Source organism: Cucurbita pepo, chromosome 15, assembly GCF_057944985.1.
Source record: "Cucurbita pepo subsp. pepo isolate OVF chromosome 15, ASM5794498v1, whole genome shotgun sequence".
Classification (NCBI taxonomy): domain Eukaryota; kingdom Viridiplantae; phylum Streptophyta; class Magnoliopsida; order Cucurbitales; family Cucurbitaceae; genus Cucurbita; species Cucurbita pepo.
The window spans coordinates 7,637,509-7,653,518 of NC_141812.1; the positions used below are offsets into that span (position 1 = coordinate 7,637,509).

The following is a 16,010-nucleotide window of genomic DNA, read 5'->3' on the forward strand; positions in this document are numbered from 1 at the left end:
AGGGTTCGAACTCCTGATTTTGTCAGTTAACCTCCACACGCCTCCACACATGATGTTTAAGGAGAAATACTTGGTTGGTAGCTTAGTTCACCTTCCCTAAAATCCCGGGGCTTAAGCTCCTGAGACATGGCTGTGAATACCTACTAACATATTGACATGGCTGTGAATACCTATAAATATGTGCATACATTTTTGTAACCCATACACAATACTTTTTCATTTTTTTTTTTGAAACTATGATAAAAAGTTCAAAAACATCACGCTATTATATTACATTCTCTCTTATAATATAAGATTGTATCCTTCATTGTATGCATTAGTAACTTAACTCATTATCCACCATGTCTGAAAAAGTTCTGTACACAAAACAAACAAACAAACAACAGCAAACTACAACCTCGTAATGGTCACAAAAGCAACTGAATTACCAAAAACAAAAACGACACCAGAAATGTGTCTGCAACCACTTCAATTCGCCGATTCCTGCAGTATCCGCACCTCCGCCTCCGTCCCACCGTGGTCCTTCCCCGGCCTCCCTTGCCCAGCCGATTGGCCTCCCGCTTTCCCCAGCCACGACCCCACCGTGTCTTTCACCACACCCACCACACTCCTCCCCGACTCCGTTACACTCCCTTTCGGCGGCTCCCTAAATGCACTTTCTCCAACTTTCACCACCTCCTGCTTCCTTCTATTCAAAGCTTCCGAAATCACTTCCGACAGGGCTCTGTCCTCCTCCCCTGGCTTCAGCTTCTCTGTCACTGTTAAAGCTATCTTCGATGCCACAAAATCCTTCGCTGCCACTGCTTTTCCACTCACCGCTGAACCCACAGCTGAGATCTTCTGAGCGTAACTGACCTGATCTCTGCGTTGATTCTGTTCGTCGTTTACTTTCATTTTTGCAAATGAATCCAAAATCTGCGATTCCCCTGCTTCTTCGCTCCCTAGTTCAAAATGAAAACGGACAGATTAAAAAAAGGGTCTTTTTTTTTTTTTTTTTTTTTATGTAAAATTAGTTACCTGTGCTTGCGGGATCGTGAACTTTGACCTCAGAATTACGAGGGTGAAGGTGGGTTTTGTTCTTAGGCGCGTGAGGATCCTCCTCCAACTTACTTGGAGACAGAGACATGGTCGTGTTTGAGGCATCAGCAGACTTATCCACGGAAGTAAAGAGTGTGGTAACTGCAGCAGGATGACTTGTCGTTTCTCTTGGACCTGGAGGAGGCATTCCAATTCCGACGCCTTCATGCTGCCTTTCTCCACCCACACCGCCCCTCATTGCGGCACCTTCATACACTGCCCATCATATAAAAGATCCATGTAATTTGTGGTGTGGATGATTGAGAAGAATCCCGCGTTCGCTAATTTAGTGGGTTTATAGGAATAATCTCTCCATTAGTACGAGACCAATATCGTACCATTGTTGGATTTATAGGAATACTCTCTCCATTAGTACGAGACCAATATCGTACCATTGTGGAGGGGTGTGATTTCTAATATGGTATTAGAGTCACGTCCTTAATTTAGTCATGTCAATAGATTTTTCAAACGTCGAACAAAGAAATTGCTAGCCTCGAAGATGTATGAACAAAGGGTGTACTTTGTTCGAAGGCTCCAGAAAAAGGAGTCGAGCCTCAGAGGGAGGCTTTCGAGAGCTATGTAGACTTCAGGAGAAGCTCTATGGTATAGTTTGTTCGAGGGAAGGATGGTTAGGGAGAGTCGGCTAATTTAGTGGAAGATCGTGGAGAATACGATGAGACTCACAGAAAAGTCACGAGAGATTATGCTCAATGTAGAGCATATCATACCAGAGACAATAAGACTCACAGAAAAGTCAAAGTCACGAGATTATGCTCAATACAGACAATATCATACCATATCATCACGAGATTATCACGAGATTATGCTCAATGCAGACAATATCGTACCATATCATCACGAGATTATCACGAGATTATGCTCAATGCAGACAATATCGTACCATATCATCACGAGATTATCACGAGATTATGCTCAATGCAGACAATATCATACCATATCATCACGAGATTATCACGAGATTATGCTCAATGCAGACAATATCATACCATATCATTATGGAGGATCGTGATTCCTAACAATTTGAGTTGTTTTTTAAGCATCAAAAGGGAAAATAGATACCAGAATCTTGAAGGACCTCATCATCTTCTTCTTCATCATCATCATCATCGTAGTCATGAGGATGGTCATGGGCGCCATGCTTTGTAATATTGTCCTTAATCTTCTTAGCCTTAGCCTTCACCTTCTTCAACACCGACTGCTTCTCATGATGCTGCCCATCTTCTTCCCCTTCCACGCCTACCAAAATGTCATTTTTCCCTGTTTTTCTACGCAAAAAACAACCAACTACAAAAGAATAAGAACGATACCTTGGTGGTGTTGTTGCTGAGGGGCGATTTGGGAGTCCATAATGAAAGAATGTGACAAGATAAGTATGAGAGATAGTAATTATAGTAAGGAAGGGAAGAGGGTATATCTTAGAGGGAGTTTTTGCATGGATGTGTGGCCGTTTAAGAAGAAGACACGAAGTAACTAGTTAAGGGTAATGCACACGTAGAATACAACGTGGCATGTCACTCTTGTGGGAATCATCTTTTATTTACGTAATGGATAATTAGAGAATGAACGCCCCACCACCAAAACGTGGGTAGAAGGTAATGAGGGTTTATATTTTAATCTTAGGTTGATATGAACCAACCGAGATCAATTATATCATATGCTTCAATGAAAATGTGAAGAAAATACGATTGAAATTATCAAAAGATATTTCAATTCATGCCACATCGAAGAAAAATAAAGTTTCATGTTATAAATTTGAGGTGGATTACAATTTAGAGTTATTGTATTTCATTAATGTATTTTAAGACTTTTTATTTCTTTTAGGTTACAATTACATGATGGTTAATTATGGTTATTAAGTATGAATATTAATTTTCTTTAATAGTTTCATTTTGAGGCGGTATAAAACCATGTATGTTGTATTTGTAAGTAGACTTGGAAAACATAGTAAAAGAAGTAAGCAGACTTGGAAAACATAGTAAAAGAAGTATTTGTGCTTTTCTTTAGCCAATGACTAAGTTTCTTTGCAATTCTATATAGTTTAGGTTGCATGTCGAATCATTCAAGCTCGACATGATCAATCTTGCTTGTGGAGTGATTCGAATCTCAAATAAGTGTTCTTGCGTTGAGATATTTGATCAACAAGAATCATTCAAGCTAGACATGATCGATCTTGCTTGTGGAGTGATTTGAATGTCAAACAATGAGATATTCGATCAACAAGATAATCCCAGTGATTTTCACATATCATGAATATTTAATTTTGCATCTAATAAGTCATTCATATTGATTGGATTGAAAATCGAATTTTGTAATGATCCAATTAAAAAAATTGATTTGATTAGATTGACTCGAGTTGGGCCAGTCAACTTGGACTAGTCGTCCCTAACTTCGAGAAACGGTTACTGGCGCGTGTGTTCTTTGTATGACCATTTCTTTTGTAATGATCCCATGTTTATGATAATAGTAAAAATAAGAAGGGGAACGTTATCATATGTAGGACCATCATTTAAAACAAATCACTATAAACATTTTTATCGACTTAAATGTTTATAAATTCATTTTAAACATGATAATAGGTGAAAATACGAATGACAACATTCATTTTCAAAGTTTAGAAATAATAAAATGTTGTTGGCTTATCCAACATTAAGACTACGACTTAAATGTAGAAACTTAGCTGTCCTGATTTGATTCTGTGGCCTCCACCACAGCTGAAATAATAATCTGTACATGGGACCTTTGTCTTTACCTAAAAAATGTAAACGTGATTTGAGTATTTAAAAATACTCAATAAGTGACCCCATTGTTAGGGTCGAAAAATACAATCACGTGCAAACATGGTTCATGGTGGGGCCTACTTCTCGTGACTATTTCTTCTCACACATGAACCCACTGGATGGGATTGTATACATTCCCTAGGTTTGACTACGGGCTAGCGCATGCTAACATTGCCAAAAACTAACAAAAAGAAAGAAGTGTGTATCCATATCATGGTGTATGTTTACATACAAGACATATCGGAAAAGTATCCTATGCTCGTGACACACAACATGCATGAAATCTCGCATTTTCAAATCATAGTACATAGTTATGATGCTTCCATACTTTTCATGACATGACCTTCCTGTGAGACATACATACGTGTGAATGACATATCAATTCATTCTTATTATACATGACTCATCAGTGTCTCATACGGTATAACGTGAACATGATATCATAACATATATAGATTTGACATATTAGAAGAACCTTCATCACATGAAGATCATAAACATCACATAATACAAGTAATAAAACGTAGATAAACCACATGGTATGTGTTATTCATATAACATATAATGTCGAAAATCAATTAATCACGACAAGCCATTGTATCTTGTTCTTAAATCGAAGGTCTTGTTTTCAATATATATATGTGAAAAAGAGACTTTAAAAAGAATCCAAATAACAAAGATCGATAAATTAAGTTACCAAAAGATTATGGAAGAGACACACCATTGTTGACACGAGCTATGAAGGTTTTAAAAATGGACAAAGATGTCTCTCCCATTTGAGTCGTCTTTGTCGTATCTTGCTATGGTTGAAATGATTACAATAGTTTATTATTAATATTTTTAAAAGTATATGAATTTTGTAAATAAGATATTTTAAAAGTAGAAAGAGCAATTCCAAAAAGGGTACTATCTTCTTTTCTCTAATCTCTAAAAATGGAAAGAAAATGAGAAGAGGAATGAAATGAATTACATCGCAATAGGAGGGGTACTTTTGTAAAAAGTAAAGCTATTTAACTAATATAAAATTTAAAATTGGGGGATATATATTGCCCCCATTTGCAGCGCCAAATTCAGTTTAGCTTCACCGTGACCGTTGTCGCTCTTTTCTCTGTCTCGCTCTGTCTTTCGAAATGCGAACTCGGTTCCTCAACATTGATTTCTTCGCTCCAGGAAACGAATCCTTCCACCGCCTCCCTGTCCCTCACCGCGTTTCTAATCCACTTTCCACTGTCGGCGACCTTCTCCACTTCGATTTTCTCCCTGAAATCTCTCTTGGAATCGATAGCTTATCAATCGATTCTGCTATCTCCAGGTTCTTTGACGACGTTCTTCCGCGGAGAATCGAGGATGATGATGTTTATCGCGATGCTGGTTGTCAGTCTTCTGGATTTCATGGTTCCGCGGAGAGGATTTTCTCTTCGGGAAGTGTTGGAACTCGACTTCGGGAGGTAAAACTTTTTGCTCAATCAATGCTATTCAGTTTCAGTACAGATCTCGAGTGAATGTTCTATACTTCTTGTGGCTGTGAAAAGAAATCTGTTCGTGAGAGATTCTACGAAGTTTATGTTTAATAGCGTAATAAGCTTGATTAAGTCTAGGAACGGTCTTTAGCTCAATTTTTACGATTCTCAAGGCTATCTAATATTCTTCAGAAGATATCCTCATTTCTGCTTTAATTACGTGGATATTTTTATGTGAATCCAATGCGGTGATCGAACTCAAGAGTCACGTCATTGTGAGGCAACAAATTGTCAACTGAAAGGATTGTTAAAACATGAAATGATTTCCAATGGATACTTTTATGCATGATTTTCATGAAAAGCCAATTTGAGATGTTTCGGATGAACTTTTGTGGTTTTATGTTTCTGTCTTCCAATCTAACTTTTTCACAGAAATGCATCTTCAAAGTGAAATATAATCTATATAATACAAAAAGCCTGCCATACAAGATTTCTCACGCTAGGGAACCACAACCACGTAGGGCAATGTTGTTTCTTAAGATGGGGAGAGCGAAGAGAAAACTTGGTGTCTAGGAGAATGACTTCTTCCTTCACCTGTAGTTATCAGTACTTGATTTGATTGCAAAATAGCACGTTTGCTGACAATGATTAAAATTGCTGTTGACTGGATCGTCTCTATATTGTCGAACCCAACTAATGTAACTTATCAATAATTTAACTAGATGAGCTGGGACGAACTAACAGTACTCTAGCAGTAATAGTGACCAATAATTTAACTAGATGAGCTGGGACGAACTAACAATACTCTAGCAGTAATAGTGACCTTTAAAGTACATTTTGATTCTATTTTTTGTTTAACAAATGTGAAAATACTAATATACAACGTCAAAATGAGTTAATTTTTATCATACTTCATAACATTTTCTTTTCTTCTTCAACAATAATAACAATTATTATTAATATTATATAGATTCTCAGTAATGTTTTTATTATTATTATTATTATTATTATTTATGTACATCACCTTTGGACAACCTTTAAAATTGTCATCTTAGACCTGAAACACCGCTTCTATCCTGATACATTTATTTAAAAAGATAAAATTAAGATTGAATTGGAGAGTAACCATCGAGTCCTTGAGACAATGTTTAAAATTACTACATCATTAGTTAAGAAGTAGCAACTCTTGAGGTTCTCATATTGATGTATCAATACTGGCTGCCCAGATTATGGGCACTCTTCAGTGTAGTTTTGTGATTCTCAAGGTATTATCTTGGAGGTTCTCGTAATTTCTAATTTTATTCGTTAAATAAACGTTTCTCCATTGAAGGAAAATGTAGTTAATGATTCAATAGTTAGGTATAAATTATATTAGTATTAGATTGAGCAATGTCACAGAACGCCCATCATTCTAACTAAAAAGAAACCTCCATGATTTATTTTGCAACCTGCACTAGGAGAACTAGTTAGAACCAATCTTGACATACCATTTCTTCTTTCACCTTTTTTGGGCAAGTTTTCATTTGTGTTTCCTCAAATAAAATAATCATGATTATGTTTTTTTAACTCTTCATCTTAAACTCTAGATATTTTTCTTTAAAGGATTCTGGTAGTGGTATGTACCTCCATCACTTATTCAGCGTTTCCTCTTTCCTTTTCTGGTTCATTTTTGTGGATTGCAGGAAGAAGCTAAGGGTACTTATGAAGATAATATGGAGGGGAGTTGGAAGAATTTTGGATCTGAAACTTCAGAGATGGAATTCGTAAAAGTACCCTTCTAGCTTTCTTGAGATAAATTATTTTGTTGCATTGTTATGGTATAATGAGGATTTGAATATATAACATATGTTGTGGCAGAAGGATATTGGGACTGAAATACGGAATAGAAACTTTTCAAATGATATGATCCAATTTGAAACACCTCAGCTTGATGCGTTCTTGGTATGGTGTATGACTATTTAAAGTGAAAAATACATTTGTGGTTTATTCTACTTAACTGAACTTTGGTTACGTCGTGTTAATTGTTTTGCTCATATCTGTAGGAAAATGCCTTCTTGTTTGAGAAGGAGGAGGTACAAATTCTGACGGCAATGCCAGAGGTTGAATTTGATCTTGTAAGTGGAATATCCTTGTAAATAACTTCCGTAATTGATGTGATAAGCTAGATTTTATGTCGTCCATAGTGTTGCTAAAGAGAACAGGAATATTAAGACTTTCAACATTTTTTCATTCTTAGGATTCTGATGGACAATGGAACAAGAAGTGATGACATCTTGTTTAGAAGATAGTATTTGGGTACAAGAAAAATAATATTTGGGTACAAGAAAAATAATTAAGTTATTATAATTGATTGATAATGGTATAAGCAGTTACAGAATCTGGTTTAAAAGGCCTTAGGTTAGAACAAGGAAGATGATAACGTTATTATAATTGGTAGACAACGGATTAGGATGTACGAATGACATTATTTTAGGATAAAGAAAATTGTAAAGTTACTATAATTAGACAGACAGGTGCAAAACGTGCCGCATGTCTTTGCACCTATCTGAACTCTGAAGTGAAGATTTTGCTTGGAAGAAGATAACGAGTTTTCTCTCATTCTTATTGTGAGATTAGAGGATTGACAACTTAAGATGTATTGACTGAGAAATAATGATTAATTGGTTTAGCTTTTTCATAATGCACAGTAGTATGTGCATTACTCAACTTTTTATTTAAGCCATATTTATGAAGAATTATCTCGTCAGTGGCTGTTGAAGGATATTTGTGTGATCCCATTAAATAATTTAATGGAACTAGTTGACTTCCTAATTTTTCTTTTTGGATTTATTTATATTTAGTTAACTAGTATATATAGAGATTTCAAATATATAGATTATCTAGTGATTTAGAAATAGGGTCAATTTATACTTGCAACAATGGCTTTCAAAAGTTTACATATATTGCTATAATGCTGGTGATGCCAGTGTAAACCTAACTGTCGGCAGGTCTCTCATAGTTATAACTAACTAACTTTTGTATTCAAGATTTTCTCTACTATATCTTTCACGTAGATGAACTTCCTTATTTTCCGGGTATCCTCTCTTCTTATAGAACTTTAGTTTTTGTGTGAAGTCTGCAAATCTAAAAAAGTCACATGTATCTTCCTCATGTTTTTTTTTTCTTCACAATTTTTAATGGTTTCTCGTTATAGGTAAAATGACGATAATCTGGATATTTATTGCAGGAGACCCTTAATCAAGGGCTTCTTAAATACCCTTCCGAGGTCAAAGAATCAATTTATGATGTTGAAATCATTCCCTCAGAATATCTCTTGGACCAAGAATCTTGCTTGTTTGAAGATGATTTTGCTCAGGACCAGAAGCTATCGCATCAATTCACCTTTCCCTTTTTAGAAGTAGACGAGATGGTTCTTGAAACTTTGGCATTCTTGTCGTTGCAGGATGAACTTTTCTTTATTCTTGAGAATACTGAATCAGCTCACATGATACAAGATGATAATTTACTTGTCAATAATGAAGAATACTTGTCCTCCATGAGGTGTGATGCTGAAGAGTTTCTTTCAGATCATTTTTTGAGGCCATGTGCTGTTTCTGAGTTGGCATCCCCTGACATATCTGGAGGATTGTCTGACTTAATGAGCATGATGGAAACTTTGGAGATTGCAGTGAGCTCTGAAGTTCAAACAAAATCAAGTTGTGATTTGTCTGTAGAACCAGCTATTTTTGAAGAATTCCAGCTGCTGGACACATACTCAAATCAACATTTTGGAGTCATCTTTGATTTGGAAGTATCGGCCATGTCAGAAATTACTGACTGTACATCCATTGAAAACACGAATTTCAAGAGTTTCAATGAATTGATTGTTTGTCATGAACTTGTCCTTGTAGATGACACGTTCAAATCATTACCTGTGCCTATACTATCTAGTCAGGGATCTGAAAAACCCCTGAATGCCTTCATAGAGGATGTTCTAGCCAACCTAAATAAACAATCATTATCAGCTTCCGATGGCATATATTTGGATTGGCATCTATTGGATGAAAGTAGCTACAGCTCTGGACTTTATTCTTCGTATCAGAATATGTTGGAAGAAATTAATTTGAAACCCGTAGAATTTGACCAGGAACCTTGTGAAAATGATGGTATATTTTATAGATACGTTTTCTCAGATGATGCTTTAGTAAGGGAAAGAACAGAAGACAAGGGTGAACTAAAGGAGTCTTTTCCTGAGGGTATTCCAATGCTTTCTGGTCAAACTATTGACGTTGCTTCAAGCAAATTATTGAATGAAAGATGTCAACAAAAAGAAAGGCAAGGTCTTGCAGCTGTTGGAAATTCCGTGAAAGCTTTATCGTCATGGAAATCAAAATCAGAGTCCAACGATCTCAAGTTTTTCTTGAATTCTCAAAAACCTGCTCGTGTGAGAAAGAGTGAATCTGTATTTAGTGAAATTGACACCAATACTACTCTCCCCAAGGTTCCACGTGATGGAATATTAACTAACAAACCTTCTATGTCCAGTGCTGATGATAGTCTGAAGCAATTGAATGTTGCAGTACATCAAGTTTGTCTGTCTGATAACATTCTACATCTCATTAATAACTCTGAGAAAACTTATCTCGCTATCTTGCAGAATGAGACAGAGCTGAGGAAGAAATATCTTCCATATGTAGCTGAAGATTATTTATTAATGCTCAGCCTTCCGAAACAGAAGTTAATAGACTGTATTAAGAAAATATATCTGCAAGGGACCAATACTTACTGGGAAGAAAAGATAATGACATTAGCCACGTTATATGCCACTAAACAGATAGTTTGGTATTTGTGTTTCTATGGTATCCACCCAGCTCATCTATATCTAAAGAAGTTATGTCAGAGCTCGGAGTGCTTAAAATCGAGGTTGGGTTTCTTGGTGTCATCGATTGAGGAAGCAGGAAAAATGGTTGGCAGAGAAATTACCATATCGCATCCGGCACTTACTACTATCCAGGAAATCTTGTGCTCAAGGACTTCTATCAGTAGTCTCAAAGTTCTGGTTGTAGCCAACCAAATTTTCTGGTGGTCATTGAAAAAATTGCTCGGGTCCTTTGGGATATCCTTTGCAGAGCTAAATTATGGGAGTCTTACAGATGAGCAAGTATCTAACGCAAACGCTATGGTTGATGACCTTGCTTCCAATTGTTTATTGGTATCCGAAGAGTAAGTTCCAAATTTAGTAAGTAAACACTTCACAAGCTACTTGTTGTAGGTCATGTTTTAAATGCTCAACGAAACTAGAAACTTAACATGTAATGAACGATGAGGGAGGTTGGCATGGATAATTAAACATTCACTCATTAATTATCAGTTTTTTACTTTAAGCGTAGGTTATATGCAGCAACAGATGAACGCATGTTAGGAATTTTATGAGATAACTTTATTTTCTGCAATTAGGTTTTTTTTTCCTAGTGCATTATAGATATATTTTTTTTCTCATGCTAGTATTTAATTTGTTTTTCAATGTTCATCACTCAAACGAATTATAGCCATAAATTGGGAATATTCAATGTGAAATATCATGCATTTGCATGTAGATAATCCATCACAGGCAACGTTTAAATGAAAAAAGGACTAGGCGGAATACCCTACCCAATGACACCAAAGAGAAAGAAAACCTATTTTCATCAAAATCTTTCTCCTTTATGGAATATTTTGCATCCAGGGCTAGATATAGTGTTGTATATTTTAATTTAAAACGAATTTTATACCTTAGGTTTTAATTGATGAGAAGAATACCTTCTCCATTGATATAATGGATTTGACTTGTACATGCCCATTGGAGTGCTTTTCATTTTTTATATTTTCCCCTTGAGTTTAGTGTCATAGAGCACTTGTCTTTTTTCAAAAATATGTTTGTAAATTGTTGTTTTTTCCTTTTGGTATTAAAAAAAAGAAAAAGAAAAAAGAAAAGAAACTAGCTGATGCTCAAGCAGAGGTACAAATTCAAGTGTTGAGGTAAATTTTCATTTTTTAACAATTGTGAATTGTGACATGGTGTTCCATGCTTCTTGTATGAGTAAAATTTAAATCGAAATCAGAACGTATGGAATCCAAATGCGATAATCCTGGTATTGCAACTTTCAGAATATTTTTTCATCCAATTTTTGCCTTTTGACTTTGAATCGAGTTCTCAATTATTATTATGGCACATTCTAAATTCAATAATGTGTTTGGAAGAACTAAAAATGTTTGTTCTTCCCCAATTTCAAGGTACATATCTGGGAGTTTTCCATTCAATAAATTTAGCATTGTCTTGGAATATGGAGGTCTGAATGGTTCTTCTCAGATCTCCGCTTACTTTTCAAATTTAATCGACATGCCTCATCTACACTTCATAATGTTGGAACTGGATAAGTGTGGCAATTGCAAAGCATTTTGTGAAGGTGTTGATTTTCCTCAACATAATGAACTGACAATCGTAAGTTTGTTCCTCATACATGTTTGCTGATATATTGCTATTAAGTAATGCCAATGATTATTATGGGATTACATGCTTTTATTGAGTTGGAAAAATATGTTACCATACCTATCCTTAAATTTACAATTGATTAATTCTTTCTGTATCTGTTCTTAGGAAGAGAAGTCTTTGGTGGAGAATCAAACCATGATGTTGGAGAAATTGTTGAACTTTTTACCTGTTGAGGAAAAGTATATATTGGCCTCTCCGAAGAAAACAATAGAAGCAGAGAATCGCAGAGTGTCTCTGCGAGCACCAGTAGTACCAGTCTCAGATAAATCTCAACATACTGACCTTGTGTCCTTTCCTGAGGCAATTATTATTGTGAACACTCAGAAATTTGAAAAGGAAATGATTGTATGTAGAAGAAGTTCCTATCAAAGAATTCTTGCATTGGAGAAAGAAGGAGTGCAGGTTGTGGAACGAGATCTGTGTTTGCCTGTGGATCTAATAATTGCTCCTGGAATTTGCTTATTTTGGTATGACTGCACAAATATTGGCAGGAAAGGCAGTACTTCAAATGAAGCTTCTTTGTGCTTGAATTTATGCATAGAGAATATTGCAACAGATGTTCTGACCTCTCTAAGCTTCGCTTTTCGTGGTTGCGTCCTGGTAATTTTTCTACTCTATGAAGACTGTTTATTCTTATTATTTATGAAGAGACTATTTCCCATTACCTTTGTTTCTTCCCTTTTCGACTCCCTTCCTATGCATTTGACATTATTGTCATAATTTTACAACTGAACTACTATAGCATACTCTTGTATTCTTCTTGAAGATGCCAGAGTTATCTTTAATTTTTGTTGAAAGTTAGAGACAGGATCTACCTTCCAGCTACATGCTATAGCTCTGATGCTCAACATGAAAAATCATTGTTTTAGTTATGAGTTAGGAAGGTGCCAAAAATAGAAAATTTTGCTAAACTGCACAGGAGGTCGAACCAAACGAGGGAATTTAACAGCTTGTTTTCATGTCTTGGGTAGAGGTTTATCAGAATCTAGGGAATTTGATTGAAGCAATATTTTAGATATAAAAGTCTGCTTCTGTGAACTTGTCCCTTCTCTATAAACACTGTCACTTGGCTTGTTCGTGGAAAATAAGAGTCCTTAATTTCCTGGAGTTTGCAATTAGGCTTGTATAATGTTTTTCATTTTCTTTAATCATTCAAGACTTGGTTCGTATTCACTCATTTTTTATATTTCAGTTTTGAAAAGTGATGACCAAATTTGTGCACAAATGAAAAAGAAACTTAGTCAAGTGATTACAGTGTATGCAGGATTCTGTCATTGTCTCTAAATCTTATTCATTATTAGCTATACTTCAATTCCTGCATTTTCTTGCATGGACATGGAAATTTTTTCATCATAGTGTAGCAATTAGTTGGTTAAAAGACCTCAGTAGACTGATTGTTGCTTGTTGTTGGTATATTATAACCAGGTGCATAATCCCTGATATTGGTTATTCTCTCTTTTGATACAAATAGTAGATTTCTTTTCAGGTCTTCGAGGGAGAAATCAGTTCCCTATCCATCGTCATGGAATCATCAGATGGACTTTATGCTGCAGCGGCAAGTTTAGAAATTGATTTTCAGCTCTTCTGTTCCTATTCATCTGAGTTGACGGATGAAATTATCCTAGGCTGCATTGAAAATGTTTCTAAGTTGATGACCAGGCGCATATACCCCAAGATGTCTGAATCAGAAACTCTTGCTGAATCATTTCTTACGAGTTTCCCTTCAATTAATCCTTTGATAGCTCACGGGATACTTTCTTCAGAAAGCCTTCTTGCTGACTTTCTAGAGTGGCCACATGAGCGCAGGCTCCATGCAATTAGAAAATATAGTATTCCCGATGACTGTATCTCTCTATTTAGTGCTCTGTGCAAATATGGTGAGCGGGAGGATTCAAAATCTGTGATGACAGACTGCTCCTCTTCGCTATCTTCTGGGGCTGATTCAGAAAAGTGTCACTTTAATGGTAATTCTGAAAGGAAGAGAAGAAACTTCACTGGTGGTACCCAATGCATTGAGAAAAATACGGATTGCTTGTATTCCAATACGCTGAATCCGTTCACTGCTGGCACTGCAGAAACTTTAGTAGCATCCAAGTCATTTGGTTCTCAACTGTTTGAAGATCCCGAAATATTTTGTGATCTCAAAGGTTTATCTTCATCTGTAAATAATTTCTTTGATCAAAACCATAATCTAGCGTCTTTTGACGCAACTGTATCGATGGATCCTACCAGGGTCTGCAAGCCACGTGATTGTTGGATCTCCACAGCTCCTGAAATATCCGATGAGATTAGAAGACATTGTTCATCATTTGTCCAAAATCAGGGTTTAGACCGAAGTAAAAAGAAAATACACAACTTTCATAATATGAATAAGTCTGAGAATCACCATGAGGAGCTTATAGCTGAAGTAGACAACCTGATTGATAACCCTGTATTAAAAGATCACTTTGCAACTATGGCTCCTATGAATTTCTTGCCTTCGATGCTTGAGAATGAAACAGATTCATCAAGAAAGTCTAAAATTCAAAGAAGATTGTCTTATGGACAAAGCGATCACCCTTTCTGTGCAGTTGATGTTGGGAACAACTCGAGTTCAGATTTTTGGAGTTCTATCAATTTGCATGGACAGAGTTCACGAGGATTGGACAATCAGTTTCCAGATCCTAGTTTCGAACCCAGTATTATGCCTCTTAGGTACAAGGATGATCATTTAGATGAGGGTTTAACACAAAATCCTTTAAGAGATTCAAAAGTATCGTTTTCACTTTCAGAGAAGGACACATCACATTCTGATGTAACCCCATTGTCCGTTGCTCTCCGTTCAAAACATCTTCAAGAAAGTTCACCTTGGACTATGGAATTTCTTAACCGAATTAGGGAAAAGAGCAGAAATCGTCAGCATTCGGTTCCACGTGGCTCTTCTTCACCTTTTCCTGAGAATTTGGGTAATGTAAAAAAAACTGTTAAAAGAAGAAGTCCCTCCATTCTTGAATTTTTCAAGTACCAAGGGGGAAGCACTCTGCGGAAGAAACCGGAACAAAAGAGACACAAACCATCAACACAATCATCAAACTCATCCAAGAATGTATTAGTTGCAACTCGTGAACTTTCTTCAGGGACGCCTATCGATAAAAGATCAAGACAGGTTTATATGTGCTTATTTCTGATACCACATGTTAGACAGTTTTCTACATTCTTTAAAACAATTTCTCTGAAATCACTTTCAGACTTTATCTTATGCAACTGATGGCAATGGGAGCCAAACTAAGCTGGTCTGGAGCAATGACAATTATGGTTTAGGAAAAAACTCACAGAAACTTGGTAATAAATGATCCAATGGAACACTGCATATGCTGGCAAACTAACAGGTCATTATTTCTCTCTTTCTTCTTTAATTTTGTATCTTTGAAGTTATAAAATAAAGTAATTATGCTTAATGTGCAGATTTTCATCAGCGAACTATTCTAATACAACTGAAATGGTGATACTGCAGCTTAATCGCAAAGATATATCCTTGATATTTCACTGGTAAGCTTTATTGGATGCACAACCATATCTTTTAATAGTAAATTAGAAGCATAGAATTCTCATATCGACATTGTCCCATCAACTACTCATGATTAGTGGCAAACTGATACTAGCCTGTAGATGAAACTGTTATTTCTCTCTTGCGTAAGGAATATGCACTTTTACTTTAGAAGCCTTACTCCAGAAAAATTAAATAAATCCATTTCTTCAAGTAATGCCAATAGTTTTAGTTTCCAAACATATAAATTTGGAGTCGTCTCGATTGGATCTATTTTCACCTATACATTTGTGACTAGAACACAGTGTTAATTTGTAGGAAGTGTTAATATAACAATTTTGAAAGTGATGTTTTGGTAATTTATGTTCTGTTATTTCAAAATCTGTAACTTGCGAGGTGCCACACTGCAGCTGCGCTGTCGTGACCTTGACAGAGAACCAAAGCACTGGGATCATCCTCAGATGTGTTCAAACATCCTGTATCTTTACAAGCTTAGAATTTTATTATATTCATACTCAAATGCCACTTCACATAATTTAATTATGAAAGGAAGACTGTGTCCATGTTTGGGAGCTCCTTATTCATGATTCTAGCAAAATGCTCTACATTGAGTTTGTTACACGTGTCAAGATGAGTGG

At 35.9% G+C, this 16,010-nt stretch overlaps 2 protein-coding genes across 5 annotated transcripts; one reads left to right on the plus strand and one right to left on the minus strand.

The window, feature by feature from the left end:
• Positions 1–242: 242 nt before the first annotated feature.
• On the minus strand, positions 243–2,530 carry LOC111811522 (uncharacterized). Its single transcript, XM_023698413.2, has 4 exons — positions 2,406–2,530; positions 2,158–2,334; positions 1,018–1,293; positions 243–941 (listed from the first exon to the last, which is right to left on the minus strand). The coding sequence occupies exons 1-4, from the start codon at positions 2,443–2,445 to the stop codon at positions 469–471; spliced, it is 966 nt and encodes a 321-aa protein (XP_023554181.2). The 5' UTR covers positions 2,446–2,530; the 3' UTR covers positions 243–468.
• A 2,437-nt stretch (positions 2,531–4,967) lies between these two features.
• SHOC1 (shortage in chiasmata 1) lies at positions 4,968–15,993 on the plus strand. Of its 4 annotated transcripts, XR_002817553.2 has the most exons (11): positions 4,968–5,323; positions 7,018–7,104; positions 7,193–7,276; positions 7,378–7,449; positions 8,562–10,537; positions 11,588–11,795; positions 11,952–12,446; positions 13,321–14,991; positions 15,074–15,214; positions 15,291–15,374; positions 15,783–15,993. XR_002817553.2 is itself a non-coding variant. In XM_023698400.2 (10 exons), exons 1-9 carry the CDS (start codon positions 5,006–5,008, stop codon positions 15,176–15,178), a joined length of 5,016 nt encoding a protein of 1,671 aa, XP_023554168.2. In that variant the 5' UTR covers positions 4,968–5,005; the 3' UTR covers positions 15,179–15,214; positions 15,291–15,993. The 4 variants fall into 4 exon arrangements, 3 of the variants coding, with proteins under 3 accessions (XP_023554168.2, XP_023554171.2, XP_086974121.1); XM_023698400.2 differs by having other exon boundaries at positions 15,291–15,993; XM_023698403.2 differs by having other exon boundaries at positions 13,333–14,991; positions 15,291–15,993.
• Positions 15,994–16,010: the final 17 nt, after the last annotated feature.